The 20,002-nt window shown below is 49.9% G+C and overlaps 1 protein-coding gene across 1 annotated transcript in view; it reads right to left on the bottom strand.

The window, feature by feature from the left end:
* LOC116453176 (EMI domain-containing protein 1-like) overlaps positions 1-16,944 on the bottom strand; it is a 79,909-nt gene extending 62,965 nt beyond the window's left edge. Inside the window, exons 1-2 of the mRNA XM_032128337.1 lie at positions 16,557-16,944; positions 14,029-14,112 (exon numbers count right to left, since the gene is read on the bottom strand). Coding sequence (XP_031984228.1) covers positions 14,029-14,112; positions 16,557-16,944 — 472 coding nt within the window. The remainder of the gene's footprint in view (positions 1-14,028; positions 14,113-16,556) is intronic.
* Between the last annotated feature and the right edge of the window lie 3,058 nt (positions 16,945-20,002).

Below are 20,002 nucleotides of genomic sequence, written 5' to 3'. Positions count from 1 at the left end.
ATGTATCAGGTGCTTAGCAATTTTGAGCCACTCCTCATTTAGAGGCCACTGCTCTACCCACACAGGCTCATCAGCTTTCCATGGAATTCTCAGGGTAGGCGGCTGATCTGCAGTGGCCGCACCTAACAAGGTGTTGGCACATTTGATGTGTCCCCAATCTGGCTGAGGATGTCTCGTCCAATGAGACCTCCTAAGCCTCCTGGAAGAGTCATGACATATGGGCAAAGAGTAACTTCTTGCCCTTCTGGCATCTTTATTGCTTGCAAACTGCGTGTGGGGGTGGTTCCTCCCCCTACGCCCTGTACCACATCAAGTGCAGGGCACAGAGGCCACCGTTGAGGCCAATTGTCTCTGCTGATGATCGTAACATCAGCGCCTGTATCCATCATTGCAGTAATTTGATGCGCCTCAGTGTCATTTAACATGGTCATAGTGACTATGGGCCGGACTTTCATTTGCTGTGCAAGATTGACCACTGTTTCCCCGGTGGACCCAAAGCCACAGTCTTTTCGATAAGGACAGGTATGAATTTCCTCTCCTGTGGGCTTGTCTATAAACATGAGCTGAGCAATCCATTGTCCCGCTTTAATGGTAAGAGGGGGAAACAAAGTATAAGCACAAATCGTAATTTCTCTGGTGTAATCAGCATCAATGACCCCTGGTAAGACTATCAGTCCAGCAAGTCCTGTTGATGATCTCCCTAATAGCAATGCACCAAATGAACTGTCCACTTCTACCACGGGGCCGAAAACACCCGTGGGAATTTTGTGGACAGTGCTGTCTTTCAAGGTGGCATTCACTGCTGCTGCCAAATCGACTCCCAGGCTTCCCCTGGTGGAGGGGAGGGGAACGCTGATGCCTGGCGACTACTTGTGTCCTGGCGCGGTAAGGCCTCACGCTGGATTTCTCTTTTTTTGACCTCTTGCATACAGTTGTAGAAGGGGTATCGTTTTGGCATTGCTCACACCATACAGCCACTTTGCAAATGCGATGAAAATGTTATTTTTGGCCACAGTGAAAGCAAGTTCCTGGCTTGTCTCCTTGTGATTTAGCACCCATCTTTGTAACTGCGGCAGCCAGAAGCTTCGTAGCAGGTTTTACAGCCTCTGCTACCATACTGGCCATAACTTGTCCTTGTTGTTGTTGTACTGCTCGATTGTCTAGCTTGAGCATATCACTTACTTCCGCGCCCCTTGGAAGGGTGGCAAGGACACGTTTTGTGTTTGGATCGGCTCCTTCAAACACCAACAACTTAAACATACTCTGCTTCACGTCTTCTGTCATGTCTGATTGGTTTGGCCAGAGCTTGCCAAAGCCTGTCGATGAAATGTAAGTATCCTTCGGAATGGCCCTGCCGAATGGTGGAGAAGCTGGGTTGGGGCCAGGAATCCGGTACCGTGTTGAAAGCTTGGCAGGCAAGCTGTTCTGACAGATGATGTACGGGAAGTGGGTACTGAAGCTGCACTTGTAAATGCCCATATACTCTGGACCCGGTCAACATGTCTGGCTTAATACCATATAGAGGTTCATTCTGCTGTCGCGGACGATTGGCCTCCATCTGGGCTAATCTTTTCCATTCTTGTTCCCAGTGAAGGAACTGGGAGGATGTCAACAGAAGCCTTGCCAGATTAGTGCTGTCTGTAGGACAGTTAGTGTCTGCTGTAAAAATCCAATCCAAGGCCATGCGGGCGGCCTCTGATTTTATTCCATGATCTGTTACAGACTTCTTGGCCTGCTGTAAAATTTTCCAGCAATGCTGCTCATATCGTCGTTCACCATTCTGGAATATTATGGGGCATGCAATTTGCCCTGCCGCTTGCCAGTCTCCCTCCAGGATAGCATCTTTTATGATTCCGGACCACCTCTGCCCCAGCCGAGAGGTAGTGGGAGCGCCTGTGGCGTAGGGTGGTGGTGGTACGTTATCAAAGTCAGGAGGTGGAGTGGAGGGCTCGACTTGAGCCCATTCTTGTAGTTGCAGGGCCGTCTGGGCCACACCCTTTCAGGATTCAGTAGGACCCTGTTCTGGCTCCCGCTTCCAATTGAGCTTTTCTTCCATAGAAGACAGAGCACAATCAAAATGATGTTTAATTTGATGCATTGCCTCTTCTACTTGATGAGCCCATCTTTCCAAGGCTTGTGGGTTCATGCAAGATCCTGGGGGATGAGCAGGTAACTCATTTGCCGCCTCTGTCATTGGTATGTCATCGTCTGGCAGACAAACAGTCTATGGCTCAGGATGAATCTCTGCTGGCAGTGGAATGGTCTGTGGTTCAGGGCGAGGTCCGGCCGGCAGAGGAGGTGGAGGGGGTGGGGAAGCAGGGTAGAGGCGCAGTTGACAAGAAGGACCACCTGTTGCTCCGCCCAATACTTGGTCAGCTGTAACTTCTGCATTTGCCTCCAGTTCGCTTTGAGGCACAGTGGCAGTAACTTCCTCTTTTGGCTCCGATTGCAAAAGCTCTTTCTCCTGCTCCCATAGGAGCTCACTGACAGTCTCAAAGTGTTCTTCTGCTTTCTGCCCTTTTATCGCGCTCGGGCTTTTAAACAGTCCACTCAGCCCTCCGCATTGCATAGTTCGGGCAGGAGCAACAAGCCGGTGTTGCAATCGCCTCTACCGCAGCCGCGGCTGCTTTCGACTCAGCTTGCATATTTTTCAAGGTATTTATAACAGTTCTCCAGGTGGGCCCTAAATTCGCCATTTCTTTCCCTTTTCCCTGGATAGTACAGTCCCACACATGATCCCCTACTTCCCTCCACTCGGCTGCATCGAAGAGGAGAGGGGGTACCCGCAAATGTCCATGCTCCTGCGCCCGTAAAACGAGCTTGTTCAGATCCTTTTCCTTGACTTCCTCAGTATCCTCACTTAGCGAGGATACTGAGGAGCAATTTTTGTGCTGCCACAAACTCTAAATTCATGCTAGCAGGGTATGGTGGAGGGAAGGTAGCGACCCTTTGTCTTGTGTATCCCATATCGCTGCCTATGCCCAGAAATTAATTATTGGCCTTTCTATGCCTCTGAACTGAGCCTGAGAGGGGGAAGAAAAAACTGAGCAAAACTTTCTCAAAGCAGTTTGAAACTTGTTCAAGGTCACATAAAGATAGCAGGTTTTTTTTTCAGCTGGGGCAGGGGGGAGCGAGGAAGCACCCGGCTGGCAGTTTTTCCAGTCAGCTTTTGGCCAGTTTTTTTTCCAGTTCCTTGTTCTCTGGAGAGAGGCTGAGAGCTGAACTTTTCCTTCTCTGGAATTTCGGATTTTCTCCCTTTTCTACTGGACTGCCTGATTGCTGTAACATCAGAGCACATCGGGAGGACTTTCCACCGGGCACAGAGGGCCTGGCCCTGGGCCAAGCCCCAGCTCCGAGGAGACCAAAGGGAGGACTCGAACACTTTCCCAGGTTTTTTCTCTACAGCGAAAGATTTTACCATTTAACATTATTTTCCTTTCCCGTGTGCTTGTTAAATAAATAGTTTTATCTTCTTCACTTTCCTTCGAGGAAAATTTATTTTTTTTTCCCGAACCTGGTGGGGGGAGGGGTGGTTGTGCCTTCTCTCAGAGTATATATATATTTCTAAATTTGGCCAAACCGGAACAAATTTAGTGGCGCCCAACTGTGTGGCTCGAAGGAAAGTGAAAAAACTTGTGCTAATTACATTTTGGGTTGAATTTACTTATTCTGTGTTGGAGTAAAGTAGTCACCATGCTGGTTGAGTTCATAATGTCTCTCTGGCTCGATGTACTCATGTCTTTCTGGTCCTTAGGCTTCATTGAGGTACTAGTGCTTTTTTGGTCCCTAGGGTTGTTTGCCTATCCACAACTTGCTCCAATCTTGTCCTTGATATGTAAATTTTACAGAGAAGGGAGACGAATCAGGATTTCTATTTTGCTGTGCTCAGTGATAATGATTTATAAGAAGTTGATAGAGGTACAGGCAGCTGTTCGACGTGTGTATGATAAGTGGTTTCTCCGTCCTAACCCCAGTCCTAGCTTCAGTAGCCTGTTTTGGGAATTTATTAGTAATTGCACCCAGATTGTTAGAGGAGGAGGAGATGGGGTTTCCCTTGCCTTTAAATTTGATAGGTTATCTTTTGAGAATGTTCAGTATCCCCTGGATGTTAAAGAGACCACCCTCCTGGTATTTAATCTGGTAATCTTCCTCTATATGATTCACAGCTTCTCTAGAATAAGAGCTCAGATTTCCAGGGTGACTGCTGAGACACCTGACCCAGAGGTGGAAAATCCTGAGTGGTGTGGGGAATGGGAGGACATCGGCCAAACCCTAAAGAAATTCTATGACCCGATAGTTTGGGATTTCCCATCTGAACAAATTCAGAAACCAGCTGAGGTGGGAAAATATCTGAAAGAGAGATACAATGACAATTCTAATGAGAACAAGCTCCTTGCAATATGTTGGGCTTTGGCATATGCCTATCGCACACTGCAGCAGCAAGTAAAGGTAGAGAGGCAAGAAGATCAATCAGCAAAGCCTGCAGACACCCCAGTCACTCAGGCTGCAGATAAACCAGACAGCCAGCCCAAAACAGATGGAGAGTCTAAGCCACTGACAGTGACTCCTGTCACGAGGAAAAAGCACACAACCAAAACTGATCGCCCAGTGAAAGATGATGATGATGCAGGGGAAGGAACCTCAAAAGATGCAGGGGAAGGAACCTCAAAACCACCAGCGGACTCAGGCACAGAAACCATTACTGAGTCCATGTCCATAAAGGACCTTCACAGCCTAAGAAAGGATTACACCCGACGGTCCGATGAATCCATAATAAGTTGGATGGTCCGTATTTGGGATGCGGCAGGTGATGATGTGATGCTGGACGGTGCTGAAGCGAGGCATTTGGGATCCCTGTCACAAGATCCAGTGATCGACCAAGAGATGAAAAGGGAGGCTAACTCTACCAGTCTCTGGAGGCGAGTTTTGACAGGCGTGATGGAAAGATATATGTGCGGAGATGATCTCTACATGCAGCAAACCCCGTGGAAGACCATAGAACAAGGGATCCAACGCCTGAGAGAACTAGGGGTGGTAGAGGTTGTCTTCACACATGACCCAGGATTGAGGAGTCCAGACCGGGCCAGAGTTATTCCATACGTGTGGCGAAAACTCATACAGCTTGGGCCACCAGAATACGCTTCTGCTTTAGCAATAATGAAACCGGACTACGGTGCGAATGAGACTGTGAAAGACATGGCAGTGAAGCTCCGAGCATATGCAGACTCTGTGCATGGCCCAACACATGCAAGAATTGCAGCTGTGGAAACACGTATGCAGAAAATGGAAGATAAGATAGAAAAGAATCTCCAGGAGATTAAAGAGTGCCTTCTCCGCGGACGTTCCCCAGAGAGAAGGTACATCCCACGAAGTGAGCTGTGGAATTTCCTGTGTGACAGTGGGGAAAACATGAGGAAGTGGGGTGGACAACCCACTTCTGCTCTGGCAGCACGAGTGAGTGAATTGAAGGAGCGCAAGTCTCAGAAAGGAGGATCTACCAAAAAGGAAGTAGCTCCAGTTGCCTGTAGCCAAATTGCCGGAAATGATGGAAAAGACGACGGCATGTCCAATTCCCATGAAGGAACCTCTAAGATACAGGCCCAGGGAAAGAAGGATAACCAGGCATAGAGGGGCCCTGCCTCTAGCCAGGTAGAGGTCAGGGAAAACCGTGTTTTTTGGACTGTGTGGATTCGTTGGCCTGGTACATCAGAACCACAAAAATATGATGCCTTGGTTGACACTGGTGCGCAGTGTACAATAATTCCATCGCAGCATGTGGGGGTAGAATCTGTTTCTATTTCTGGTGTAACAGGTGGATCACAAAATTTGACCTTGGTGGAAGCTGAGGTGAGCCTGACTGGAAATGAGTGGAAGAGACATCTCATTGTGACTGGCCCAGAGGCCCCGTGCATTTTGGGCATAGACTTCCTCCGGAACGGGTATTTTAGAGACCCAAAGGGACTCAGGTGGGCTTTTGGAATAGCTGCTGTGGAGACAGAGGGCATTAAGCAATTGAACACTCTGCCTGGGCTATCAGAGAACCCGTCTGCAGTTGGCCTTCTGAAGGTGGAAGAACAAAGAGTACCAATTGCTACCTCGACAGTGCATCGCCGACAGTACCGGACAACTCGAGATGCTGTGATTCCCATCCACAAGATGATCCGTGAGCTGGAGACCCAAGGGGTGGTCAGCAAGACCCACTCACCCTTCAACAGCCCCATCTGGCCTGTGCGCAAATCGGAAGGAGAATGGAGATTGACTGTGGACTATCGTGCCCTGAATGAAGTGACTCCACCACTGAGCGCTGCTGTGCCGGACATGTTGGAGCTCCAGTATGAGCTGGAGTCCAAAGCAGCGAAGTGGTACGCCACTATTGACATTGCCAATGCATTTTTCTCCGTTCCTCTGGCAGCAGAGTGCAGGCCTCAGTTTGCCTTCACCTGGAGGGGTGTGCAGTACACCTGGAACCGACTGCCCCAGGGGTGGAAGCACAGCCCTACCATCTGTCATGGACTGATCCAGACTGCACTAGAAAAGGGTGAGGCTCCAGAACACTTGCAGTACATTGATGACATCATTGTGTGGGGGAACACTGCAACAGAAGTGTTTGAGAAAGGAGAGAAAGTTATCCGGATTCTCCTGGAAGCTGGTTTCGCCATTAAGAAGAGCAAAGTCAAGGGACCTGCCCGAGAGATCCAGTTCCTGGGAGTGAAATGGCAAGATGGACGGCGTCAGATTCCCACTGAGGTCATCAATAAGATCACAGTAATGTCTCCACCAACCAACAAGAAGGAAACACAAGCTTTCCTAGGCGCTATAGGTTTCTGGAGGGTGCACATTCCCGAGTACAGCCAGGTTGTGAGTCCTCTTTACCTGGTTACCCGCAAGAAGAACGATTTCCATTGGGGCCCTGAACAGCAACAAGCTTTTGCCCAAATCAAGCAGGAAATCGCTCATGCGGTAGCCCTTGGCCCAGTTAGGACAGGACCCGAAGTGAAGAATGTGCTCTATTCTGCAGCCGGAAGCCATGGCCTGTCCTGGAGCCTCTGGCAGAAGGTGCCTGGTGAGACTCGAGGTCGACCACTGGGATTCTGGAGCCGAAGCTACAGAGGGTCTGAGGCCAACTACACCCCAACAGAAAAGGAGATCTTGGCAGCCTATGAAGGAATCCAAGCCGTCTCAGAGGTAATTGGCACTGAGGCACAACTCCTCCTGGCACCCCGACTACCGGTGCTGGGGTGGATGTTCAAAGCAGAGGTTCCCTCTACCCACCATGCCACCAATGCCACATGGAGCAAATGGATTGCTCTCATCACACAGCGCGCCCGAATCGGAAAACTGAATCGCCCTGGAATTTTGGAAATAATTACCAACTGGCCTGAAGGTGAAAACTTTGGTCTTGCTGATGAAGAACAAGTGACACGCGCTGAAGAAGCTCCACCGTACAACCAACTGCCATCAGAAGACACACGCTACGCTCTTTTCACCGATGGTTCTTGTCGCATCGTAGGGATGAAACGAAAGTGGAAAGCAGCCGTATGGAGCCCCACACGACGGGTTGCAGAAGCTACTGAAGGAGAAGGTGGATCAAGCCAACTCGCTGAACTCAAAGCTGTTCAACTAGCCCTGGACATTGCTGAAAGGGAGAAGTGGCCAAAGCTCTACCTCTACACTGATTCATGGATGGTAGCCAATGCTCTGTGGGGATGGTTAGAAAAGTGGGAAAAAGCTAATTGGCAGCGTAGGGGAAAACCAATCTGGGCTGCTGCAGAGTGGAAAAACATCGCTGCCCGAGTAAGAAAGCTGGTTGTGAGAGTCCGCCATGTAGATGCTCACGTCCCCAAGAGTAGGGCTAATGAGGAACACCAAAACAACAAGCAGGTAGATCAGGCTGCAAAGATAGAAGTGTCACAGGTAGACTTGGACTGGAAACACAAGGGAGAGTTGTTCCTAGCTCGATGGGCCCATGATGCCTCAGGCCATCAGGGCAGAGATGCCACCTATAAGTGGGCACGAGACCGAGGGGTGGATCTAACCGTGGACAGTATCTCCCAGGTTATCCATGATTGTGAGACATGCGCTGCGATCAAGCAGGCCAAGCGGGTGAAGCCCCTGTGGTATGGTGGGCGATGGTCCAAATACAAGTATGGGGAGGCCTGGCAGATTGATTACATCACACTGCCTCAAACCCGCCAAGGCAAGCGCTATGTGCTCACAATGGTAGAAGCCACCACTGGATGGCTGGAGACCTACCCTGTGCCTCACGCTACTGCCCGGAACACCATCCTGGGCCTTGAAAAGCAAGTCCTTTGGAGGCATGGCACCCCTGAGAGAATCGAGTCTGACAATGGGACTCATTTTAAGAATAGCCTTATTAATACCTGGGCTAGAGAACATGGCATAGAGTGGGTGTACCACATCCCTTACCATGCACCAGCTGCAGGCAAAGTGGAACAGTGCAATGGGTTGTTGAAAACCACTTTGAAGGCACTGGGTGGGGGAACTTTCAAAAATTGGGAACAGAATCTAGCAAAGGCCACCTGGTTAGTTAACACCCGAGGTTCCACCAATAGAGCTGGTCCAGCCCAATCTGAATCCCTGCATACAACAGATGGAGATAAGGTCCCAGTAGTGCATGTCAGAGGTCTGTTAGGAAAGACTGTGTGGATAAATTCTGCCTCGAGTACAGACAAACCCATCCGTGGGGTTGTCTTTGCTCAGGGACCTGGTTGCACATGGTGGGTAATGCAGAAAGATGGCACAACACGTTGTGTACCACAGGGAGATCTGATTGTTGTGTGAAAACCACCTGTAGTGTGAAATGTTTTGTATACCCCTGCTTGCTGATTGTCACTGTCACTGTTTGTACATAGCTGTATATATATATTTACATATGTATTAATGTGTGTGGAGAATTAGAATATCTTAGTTTGGGCATTGAGCCAACAATATGGGATAAGGGGTGGAATGTCTTGGGGTCACCTTATGATGTGTATCCCATATCGCTGCCTATGCCCAGAAATTAATTATTGGCCTTTCTATGCCTCTGAACTGAGCCTGAGAGGGGGAAGAAAAAACTGAGCAAAACTTTCTCAAAGCAGTTTGAAACTTGTTCAAGGTCACATAAAGATAGCAGGTTTTTTTTTCAGCTGGGGCAGGGGGGAGCGAGGAAGCACCCGGCTGGCAGTTTTTCCAGTCAGCTTTTGGCCAGTTTTTTTCCAGTTCCTTGTTCTCTGGAGAGAGGCTGAGAGCTGAACTTTTCCTTCTCTGGAATTTTGGATTTTCTCCCTTTTCTACTGGACTGCCTGATTGCTGTAACGTCAGAGCACATCGGGAGGACTTTCCACCGGGCACAGAGGGCCTGGCCCTGGGCCAAGCCCCAGCTCCGAGGAGACCAAAGGGAGGACTCGAACACTTTCCCAGGTTTTTCCTCTACAGCGAAAGATTTTACCATTTAACATTATTTTCCTTTCCCGTGTGCTTGTTAAATAAATAGTTTTATCTTCTTCACTTTCCTTCGAGGAAAATTTATTTTTTTTTCCCGAACCTGGTGGGGGGAGGGGTGGTTGTGCCTTCTCTCAGAGTATATATATATTTCTAAATTTGGCCAAACCGGAACACCCTTCTTACCAGCCTGACCAACGTCCTTTGACTCGCGGTCGACACTCTCCACCCACAGTATCTCCGTCGCTCGTCATCATCAGCCTTTCTTCAGTGATTAGCGAGCGTATCTTCCTCTGAGGAAAGGTCCCTGTTCGGGCGCAAGAAATAGCCAGAGATCTGCTGGGATGAGCCACGCTTCTCACAGAGATATGATGGAACTCTGTTTATTCTATTGTCAGTCCCATAGTTATACCCTAATTCCCCAAGCACGCATAAGCAAGCTCCATACTATTGGATCACAGCTGCTGTTCACGCGGCCCTTAATAACAAGCGATTGGTTACAGATTAATATGCACGTGACTAACTAAGTCTTCCTCTTTCTGTGGTCAGCATTCCCCTCCACCAACATCCTGTTGACTTGCCACATCAGCATTGCTCTTCCCCTTTTTCCTTAGTCAAGGACAGTTCACTAATATAGCTTGGATTGTGCATGTATACATGTCCCTGTTCACCCAGCCATTTCTCTACAGAATGGTCCCCTCCACTTGGCTTGCAAGGGGTCACTGTCCCAGCACTTGACGTAGACCCAGTCTCCAGGCTGGAACGGATGAGCAGGTATGTCCAATCCTATTGGTTTGGATAACATGACGAATCTCTGGAGCTTCTGCAAAGTGGAACTCAGAGACATTAAATTCTTTTTCAAATTATTTTTACCTCTCATATGAATTTCCCCTGGGATATGTGGAACTTGGTATGGCTTGCCATATAATATTTCATAGGGACTTATGTTGTCCCTCCACCTTGACTGTATGCGGACTCTCAGCAAGGCTATAGGCAGGGCTTGAACCCATGTCATGGATGTCTCTTGACAAATCTTGCCAATCTGGGTTTTGAGGGTCCCGTTCATGCGTTCAACTTTACCACTTGCCTGGGGCCTGTATGGTGTGTGCAGGTCCCAGGTAAGTCCCAAAATCCTGCTAACTTCCCCAGCCACTGTTGCAACAAAATGTGGTCCCCTATCTGATGATGTTCCCAAAGGAACCCCAAATCTTGGTATTATATGATTGAGCAAAGCTTTCACTACTTCTTTTGCTGTCTTGGTGCGACAGGGGAAAGCCCCAGGCCATCCACTGAAGGTGTCAACCAGTACCGGTATATATCTGCATCCCTCTTTGCGTGGCGCCTCAGCAAAATCTATTGGCCAATAATCTCCCGGGAGATCTCCTGTTTTTGTCACTCCTAACACAACTCTCTTGCTTGTGTCAGGGTTGTTTTTACAGCAGGTTTCACACTTGCTTGTTACAGATTATACAATATCAGTCATCCCTCTCCCTATCACTACTTTCCTCAAATGTTTTAAAAGATTTTCTGTTCTCCAATGGGTACTTTCATGCTCTTGTTGGGCTATTTCCCGAAGGATCAAGGGTGGAACTACGACTTGTCCTACCGGGGTAACAGCCCACCCACCTTCTTTGATTTCAGCCTTAAGGAACTTAATTAATTTGTGATCCCTCTGATTGTATTTTGGGGTAAATGATGACAAATCTATCTCTTTCTGTGGTACCACTGCAAAAATGCCTTTTTCTGCAATCCCCCTTGCTGTTTCGTCAGCAAAATGATTTCCCAGTTCAGGGGCTCTTTTCCCTTTTCAATGACCCTTGCAATGCATGGTAGCCACTTCTGTAGGCTTCCAAATGCTCTGTAAAAGTGCAAGAATTTGTTTAGCATGCTTAACTTCATTACCTTGAGCAAGGTAATGAAGGCCACGTTCCTTCCAAATAGCTCCATGGGCATGAACAACACTGAAGGCATATTTGGAATCAGTCCATATGTTCACCTTCTTCCTCTCACTCAGTTCTAGAGCTCTCGTTAGTGCAATGAGTTCAGCTGTGATGATACATCTGGAGGCAAGGCTTTTGCCTCAGTGATTTTATCTGAGGGGGTTACGGCGTAACCGGTCATCCTCCTACTATTTCTCATGAAGCTGCTCTCATCAGTGTACAATTCCCAGTCTGGATCCTTCAAAGGAACATCTTTCAGGTCTGGTCTGCTGGAATAAGTTTCCTCCATTGTTTGCAAACAATCATGCTCAGGCACACTGCCAAGTAACGTGGATGATAAAAACATCGCAGGGTTTACCACAGAAGTTGCCTTTAGACTAACATCATCCTGTTCTAATAACACAGATTGGTATTTGGGCATTCTGCTGGGGGAGAGCCAGTGTCCCCCTTTAGCTCCAGCACATTTATCACTGCATGGGGTACATACGCGACAATGTGCTGCCCAAGGCTGTATCAGAAGGACTGTTGCTGCCACAGCTTTCAAGCATCCTGGCTGAGCCTGGGCTACATTGTCTAGTTGTTTTGAAAAATAGGCCACAGCTCTTTGCTGGTCTCCAAGGTGCTGTGCCAGTACCCCCAGAGTAACATTCAGTCGCTCATGTGTAAAGAGTTCATTTAGCCAGGGGGGGTGGGGGGGGGGGGCGTGGTCTGAGTGCAGGGGAGCCAGCCAGAGTAACGACATGAACACAGATACGATTTGAGCATCGTTCTCTGCTTTATTGTTTACTTTCACTAACTTATATCTACTTTGCAAAGATTCACGCCCTGTTCCTACGAGACAGCCTCTAAGCAGCGGGAGGGCCGACCAGTTTATAACTTTGTGTCTTGGTTTGAAAGACAGGTGTCTGCTAAGGAAGGCAGAAGCCTCCCTTGGAATGGCAGATGCAACCCCCTTCCCTCTGAGATATTATAATTTTGAAATCAAGGGCTTTTAGGCAAAGATTTGGGAAATAGGAATAACAGTTCTTTACTGTTATGTATATAACCAGTCAAACAAACAACAATAACTATGGCAGTAACAGCAAACAATCACAAACCCAGTCCCAGCCTTCTCGGCTGTTGGGCCCCTTTCCCCTTGTGTGCAGTTCCGCTCGCAGCCGGCAGGGGCGCTGGCGGCTCCCGGTGAGCAGGGCAGGTGCGATGGTTTCCCCGCGGCTGCAGGGGGCGCTCCGGAGCGAGCTCGGGGAGCACACGGCACTGGTGGTCTGGGGTCCCGGGGAAGGATGGAACAAAGGCTTCACAAACCCCTGGACAGCCGATCCCGGTGTCTGGCCGGACCCTCGGGAACAGCAGGCTGGAGCGGCAGGCTTCAGCGGGGCAGGGACGAACACAAATCCCAGGTGGCAGACGCGATATATCCAAGTGGGGAACCCCGCAGAGGTCTGGTCAGGCAGGGCGAGCACGGCTACAACGTAACGAAGGCTCGAAGCAGCGGCAGGGCAGGGCAGCCACAGCCCGGCCTCCAGCAGGGCAGGGAAGGCGGCTTTGGGACCCCAGGGCTTTCCAGCACAAGGAAAAATAGCCGAAGCAAGCCAACTCCTCTCTGTCCGAACACCGGAGACCCCACTGCCCACACACCCAGGTGAAACAAAAGGAGCAGCCAGGTCTTTTGTCTCTCTTAAGCACCCAGCGATTTGTCATCTTAGTAACAGTATGGGGGAAAAAATTCCTTTAACAGAAAAAAAACTAGACCTCTTAAAACCCCAACACTTTGCCAAGGATTTTCAAGGCTGCCTGCTGCCAGGTGTCTTCCAGGCTTGCCTGCAGCCAGGGGCCAATTCAGGGGTTCTTCCCCGGCAACCCTGGGTTGGCCAGATTTTCCTGGGGTAACATATGCCCCTGTTCCACAAGGAATCCCTCTACACATCCTCCGTTTTCTTTTTGGGCAACTCAGGCCTGGTCAATGATCTTTCACACAGCCCTGCTTCAATGCAAGGAAAAATACACCCAAATACTATTAAGCCTAATATAACTACAAATAGCAATTGGCAGCCTTCTACTCCCAAGGTACGCAGCCATCCGCTGATACCCAGACCCTTAAGCCAATCTCCAGTAGGGTCATCTGTCTCCCGCAGGTTGTGCAGGCCCCTCTGGAGGTCAGAGAGGTGCTTGTGAATTGAGGCAGAGTGGTCAGAAAGACTCATACAGCACATACCCTGGAAATCTTCGTGGCCGTGAGCTAATAGTAGAAAATCAATGGCTGCCCGATTTTGTAATACTGCAGGTCTAACACTAGTAACATCTGCGCTTAGCTCGTCAAGCGTCTGCAAAGCTATGTTTAGCTCATCCCTCGTCCAGCAAGCAAGTTTATGCAATATTGTGTGAGCCTTAGCTGCTGAAGCACCAGGTAAAAACATAGATGCTAGCCAAATTATACCACAACTCCAAAAAACAGGCTCTTCATTCCTTTTACATTGGAGCTCATGGATTGAACACTGCATCCTGGTTTTAGTGCGGTGGGTGATATTTAAGAGTTGATGCAGGCTTGGATGGAAGAGGGTGAGTTTTCCTAAGTAGCACGGTCCCCCATGTGGGCTGGCAGGAACCCCATTCTACGCGCAGTCCCCGCATATTAAGAACGTACCACTGGGGAGGCATTTCGGGGCTTGACCCATGAGGTTGATTCGGGGGTAAATTGCTTCGGACTTGTAGTTTCTCAGAAACCAGTCTGCAAGAGGGTCAACAGTGGCCCAAAGGCACCTATTAACATTGAATTGACTGGTAGTGGGAGGCTCGAATGTCATGTAACCATCCCCAGTTTGGTTTGTGGAATCCAGTAGATCTAACTCTTTTGGTGTTCCCATGGTGACATTGATGCTTTTCAAGAATGCACCTTGCCAGCAGGCACACTGCTGCGCAGGCTTGAGTCCGATCAGCCCTGAACAATTGCCATTGTTTGTGGTGTTCCCTATCAGGGAGCTATTGTCTAGCATCTCTCGGAAGTCTTGCGGGTTAAAATATAGGACCCCGATTAAACAGGTGCGAAATGAGTCCCCTGGCATGGCCAGGGTCAGACACACAGAGTCTTGCCCTGTTAAATCAGCTAGGGTGATCCACATGTTTTGTCTCTTTTGGATTGCTGTCAACATTGCGTGGGACCCAGTTAGGATGCTTACGAGAAGCAAACCTCTCAGAATGTTTGCGGGCCCAGCACTGATTTGTTGCTTCACAGCGCTCGGGAGCCACCACATGCTGCCGTGGGACACGAACCTGTGCGCTACTCTCTCACCTTAACACTGCCACACTCTGTACTGCCTTCACTCGATCTAAATGGGCAGACAGCCGATCGAAGGTGTCCGCCAATGCCCTTGTCTCAAGACAGTCAAAACAATTCCCCACTCTACCTCTGTGTCTGGTGCTATACGCAAGAATGTATGCAACTCCCCTTCTTAGTTCCGCCTTCGCAGAAGGCTCCCCAACACCCACCACAAGTCACTAGCAACCACCTAGGGCAGCCGTTACATTCGCCACAGGGTCTCGCTATTTTCCCCGCTACGGAGAGTGGTAGACCTGGCAAGCTCTCAGCCCCCTCACTCAGCCGCAGCTGCAGCCTCTCCCACCAAGGCTTCTCGGGATGGGGGTCCCAGAGTTCCAGCTGTTGTGATGCCATGAAGATTTTTTGCCTTTTCTTTTATACCCCTGTTATACCTTTTTTACAACTTTTGTAGTCTTAGTGCTTTTTGCCTACATTCTTAGACTTGTTTGTCAAGCTGAGAGACTAAACATTTTAGAAGCTTCATAGTTAGGGATCAGTGTGCCCCAGACCCCAAGGTCCTCTCCAGAACACATTCTGTAAACCAAGATAGAACCATCCAGGGGAAGGCTCCTTGGTGTGGGGGTCTCACTTGAGCCTCTCATTGGGGAATCTTTGAGAGATATGCTAATTAGTAGAACCTATAATGTTATACCCAATGTTGGGGGGAAGGAGACAGAGATAGACTCAGCGGGGTGCATCTTGATGCATATAACCTGGACGTGTATACCTAAGGATCCTTAAAATAAATACCAAGGTAAAATCCCTTTTCCCCTTCTAACTGTGTGTGACTCTTGATTTTAAGACCAGGAAAAGGCATCAGTTGTAGTAGTGGCATCACTTTCCTCCAGAGCTGATGCTGACTGCGCCTTCTCGCTTCAGGGTCCTGTATGCATAGCATGGCAGCACCTGCTGGGCACCCACAGCAGTCCCTCTGGGGAAGAAACACACATATATCCTTGGCTGTTAAATAGCACCTCGCTGGGACCTTCCCACAACCCCATTCGAGGGTTACGGTACAAAACACTTGTTCCTGGAAGGGTCTGCTCGATTCCCCTACGAACTGTCTGATGATGGATTGCCACTGGAGGCTCCTCCCTATCCCCAGCCAAAGAGAGGAAGTTCAGTGTAAACAGCACTTAGCCGCTTACTTGGTTCCATCTCTCCCCCTTTCTGTCAGCCCAGATATTCTTTTAGTGTACGATGGGCTCTCTCTACCACTTCCTGACCGGTGGGCGAGTGTGGGATCCCTGTGATATGTTCTACCCCCCACTGCTGCATAAATTTTGCTAGGCGATCGCTGGTCTATGCTATCCCATTGTCCATTTTGATCTTTTTGGGTACTCCCATTACTGCAAAGCAAGAGAACAGATGCCACTCCACGTGCAATGCCTTCTCTTCCATCTGAGCGGTAGCCCACAGGAAATGTGAAAAAGTGTCAATTGTTACATGGACATAGCGCTCAGGGATGTAAGTGACGTCCATTTGCCAGAGCTCAAGGGCTTTCAAACCTTTGGGGTTAACTCCCACACCCAACCCTGGGCCGTGATGGCTACAGCGAGGACAAGCCCGCACTATGCCTTTCACTTCTATCAGCGGGATCTTAAACTGTCTCTGCAGGGATTTTGCATTTTGGTGGAACAAATCACAGCTACATCTAGCTTGCTCAAAAGTGTTCGCAGGCAGGAGATGCACTATGGGGGCACAGGTCACCACCCCATCTGCACAGGCATTGCCCTCTCCCAGCCCGATGTTCCACTGGTGGCTCCGAACATGCAGGATACAATAGGGGTGTGTCCGTTGTTGCAGGGTGTGCCACAATGTAATGAGCAGTCTGCGCAGATGTTCATTGCTGGTACGCCAGATTTCTGCATCATGGATCCATTGGGCTTCTCCAATGACATATAGGGAGTCGCTGACTACATTCATCGGTTCCTTCGACCACTGTTGTAAGGCCCATATCATGGAGCCCAGTTCGAATGTTTGCAAGCTGTCGGCCAGTTCTCCCACTATGGTATGAGTCTTCCAGTGGTCATTCTCTTTCCATGCACAGGCGGCCCGCTTCATCTTCCTCCCTGCATCCGTGAACATTGTGAGCCCTAGTACTGGCTGATCTACATTCAGCAGGCGGTCCAGCCACTCATAGCGCCCCAGCAACTGGGCCAGCCTTCCCTGGGGGCACTTGTTATGGGCCACGCCGGTGAATCCGAGCAGAGCGTCTTGCAGTGCCTCCTCATGGCATAGCATCCACTCCAAGTCCCCTGTCCGGAGAGGTATACTAAATGTCCTCTGCCTCCCTGCTGTCCAACTCCACCACTCAGTCACGACTCTTTCGGATTAAAAGCGCCACCGTCTCTACCCTGGACTGCAGTCTGAAGCGTGGCTGAGTCGGTGGGAAGATCCATTCGACAATCCAGATGTCCTCCCCCTTTTTCTTTTGCCATTGATGGATGATGGCATGGGAACCTGCTGCACTGATCAGGGTGATGAGGATCCTTCTTCTCTGCGTGATACCCATGCGTGCCTCAGCTTATCTGTGACCTTGGCGAGAACTGTTGCTTGGTCCGGGGAGCATTCTTGAGGTTCAGCAGTGTTCGTCCCGTGCAGCCATGGCAGGAAGGGGGCGAGGTCAGCGTTTGTGATTCCCGCAACTCCACGGAACCGTTGCAGATCTCCTAGCATCTGTTACGCATCATGGAGCATGGAGATTTCTGTGTGTAGCTCAATCTTTTGGGGCCTAATTTGCGAGTCTGATATGAGCCAGCCCAGGTACTTCCATGGTGCAGTCCACTGGATCTTCTGGGGGGGCGATCTCTAATCCAGTCTCATGCAGTTGTTCTCTGACCCATTGCATCTCTTTATCTGGGAACTCTGTGGCAGTAGCTATCAGGATGTCATCCATGTAATGGTAGATGAGTGCTTCTGTGTAGCGTCGTCGAATCGGACGTAGCGCCCAGTCAACATATAGCTGACACAGCGTGGGGGAATTTTTCATTCCCTGGGGTAAGACAACCCACTCGTACCTCTTAGTTGGCTCACTGCAATTCTTTGTGGGAACTGTAAAGGCAAAACGTTCTGTGTCCTTTGGATGCAGTGGGATTGTAAAAAAGCAGTCTTTTAAGTCAATTAAGTGATTTGCCATCCCACTGGGATCATTGTAGGAGCCGGTAGCCCAGGTTGCAGTGCCCCCATAGCTTGCATGCGCGCATTCACTTGGCGAAGGTCATGAAAGAGGCGCCATTTTCCTGACTTCTTTGGGATCACAAAGATGGGGGTGTTCAATGGGCTGACTGATGACTTGACGTGTCCTGCCACTAGCTGTTCTGAAACAAGCTGTTCTACTATCTTCAGCCTTTCATCTGGTACCAGCCACTGCTCAACCCAGACAGGGTCATCTGTTAAGGTGAGAGCCCATATGGGCGGCTGATCAGCAGCGGCCATCAGCATAAATGCTGGTCTGTGGTGAGCACAAGGCCTAGCTGCGCAAGGATGTCACGTCCGATCAGGCCTTGCAGGGTCTGAGGCAGCTTCATAACATAGGGGTGACACACAGTGGTTTTATTTTCCTCAAATTCTAGGGTAATTGGGGTTGCACTTACTTGGGGAATTTGTGTTCCTCCCACCCCTACCAGTGTGGCTGCTGGCTTTTCCAGTCCCCAACCAGGTGGCCACACCGCCTGGTTGATTGTGGTAATGTCAGCTCCTGTGTCAAAAAGTGGCTGTATTTTGGTGGCATCTGCCCCCCTTCACAGGATCGCTTGCCGCTGAGGTCTCTGGGACAGGTTCAATGTCCAAAACACGTCGAACCCAGAGGACCCAAAAGCGTGGTCTCCGCGGACACTGTTGTTGCTGGTTCCCCCGCTGGCCATTAGGGGAATGGGGACGATAGAGGCAATGCGACGGCCTTGCAGGATAGTCACGGGTGGTTGCAGCGCGTAGGCCATGATCTTAATTTCACTGGTGTAGTCGGCGTCGATGACTCCAGGGAGCAGCACTACTCCCTGGAGGCTGGTTGATGGCCGCCCCACGAGTAGGCCACCCAAATGAGGACCGTCTGATGACAGGGGTCCCTTGGCTGTGGTTGGGATCAGGGTGACCTGGCGGTCCGTCAGCGTGACTTCTATTGAGGTTGCCATGTCCACTCCGAGGCTCCCTTGGGTGGCTGGCTGGTTCTGGTGAAGGAAACCACGGGGGTTGCACACGACTCGTGGCTTTTTGGGGCGCTCATTTGTGTCCTGGCAAGAGACCCCACCATGCTGCGCTGGCCATTTCCCGCATAGCGGCATGCTATGGTGGCATGGTTGCCGGAATTGCAGTTGCGGCACCACACCGTTTTCTGGCAAGTGCACCTCAGGTGCCCCTCTTCACTGCATCGGAAACAGGCTACTCTGCCCGTCTGGGGACCAGGGGTGGCCCAGCAGCCTTCGTCCCCTTCTGTCCTTGCACCCCTCTTGTCAGTGCTGCGGCGATGACTTGTCCCTGTTTCTGAAGGACACCCTGCTGCGTTGTGGTAAAAGTAGCTGTTTGAGACGACTGCTCTGCACGGTGTCCTGGGTTGCAGTGTATTCTATTACCATCCTCATGAGCCGTTGAAATCAGGTGGGGCAGTGTTTCCTTGCCTCCTCTCCCCAGACTATCTTGCTGTTAATGGCCCATCATTGTCCTGCTGCAGGACTCACAGATAACTCCCTCCGAACTATCTTCTGTTAATGAGCCTAATCAACACTTGGCCTCATGACTCATTACCCCATTGTGCGATGCTCCACCCAGAGGGAGGAACCAAGCATCCCATCGTGGATATAATCTGAGATTCTGAACACCAGAGACAACCTTCCCACTGGATTTCCAGAGGACAGGAGCTACATAGCCATTACTGGACTTTCTGAGGAAGAGCAGACCCTTTTTCTACAGGATCGCTGCTTCAGGAGGACTGCAGCCACCATTCTACCAGACTGCTACCACTACCCTGACTAACAGGGTGCCAGGTTGTATCTTGACTCTGTCAGTTTAACCCAGTGTTATCTGCCTTTATTTTTTCTTCTCCCCTCCTTTTATTTCCCTATTAAATTGTTATTCTGACTTTGTGTCTCCCACAAGTTTGTTTTCAAACTAGTACGCACGGCTAGCACGCACAAGCATCTCGTCTACTCCTGCTCCCTGGGGCAGCGTGGCAAGAATTGTCTTAGTTTGCTTATTAGCATTTTCAAAGGCAAGGGTCCGGAACACTTGCTCTTGGAGCTCTTCAGAGAGCTCAGTTGCATCCTTCAAGGCTGCTGACAGATGGTGGATGAACTGACCATATGGC

Source organism: Corvus moneduloides, chromosome 18 (genome assembly GCF_009650955.1).
Source record: "Corvus moneduloides isolate bCorMon1 chromosome 18, bCorMon1.pri, whole genome shotgun sequence".
In the NCBI taxonomy this organism is placed as follows: Eukaryota; Metazoa; Chordata; class Aves; order Passeriformes; family Corvidae; genus Corvus; species Corvus moneduloides.
The sequence above is the reverse complement of the archived record's forward strand: the minus strand, read 5'-3'. Positions and strand labels throughout refer to the sequence as shown.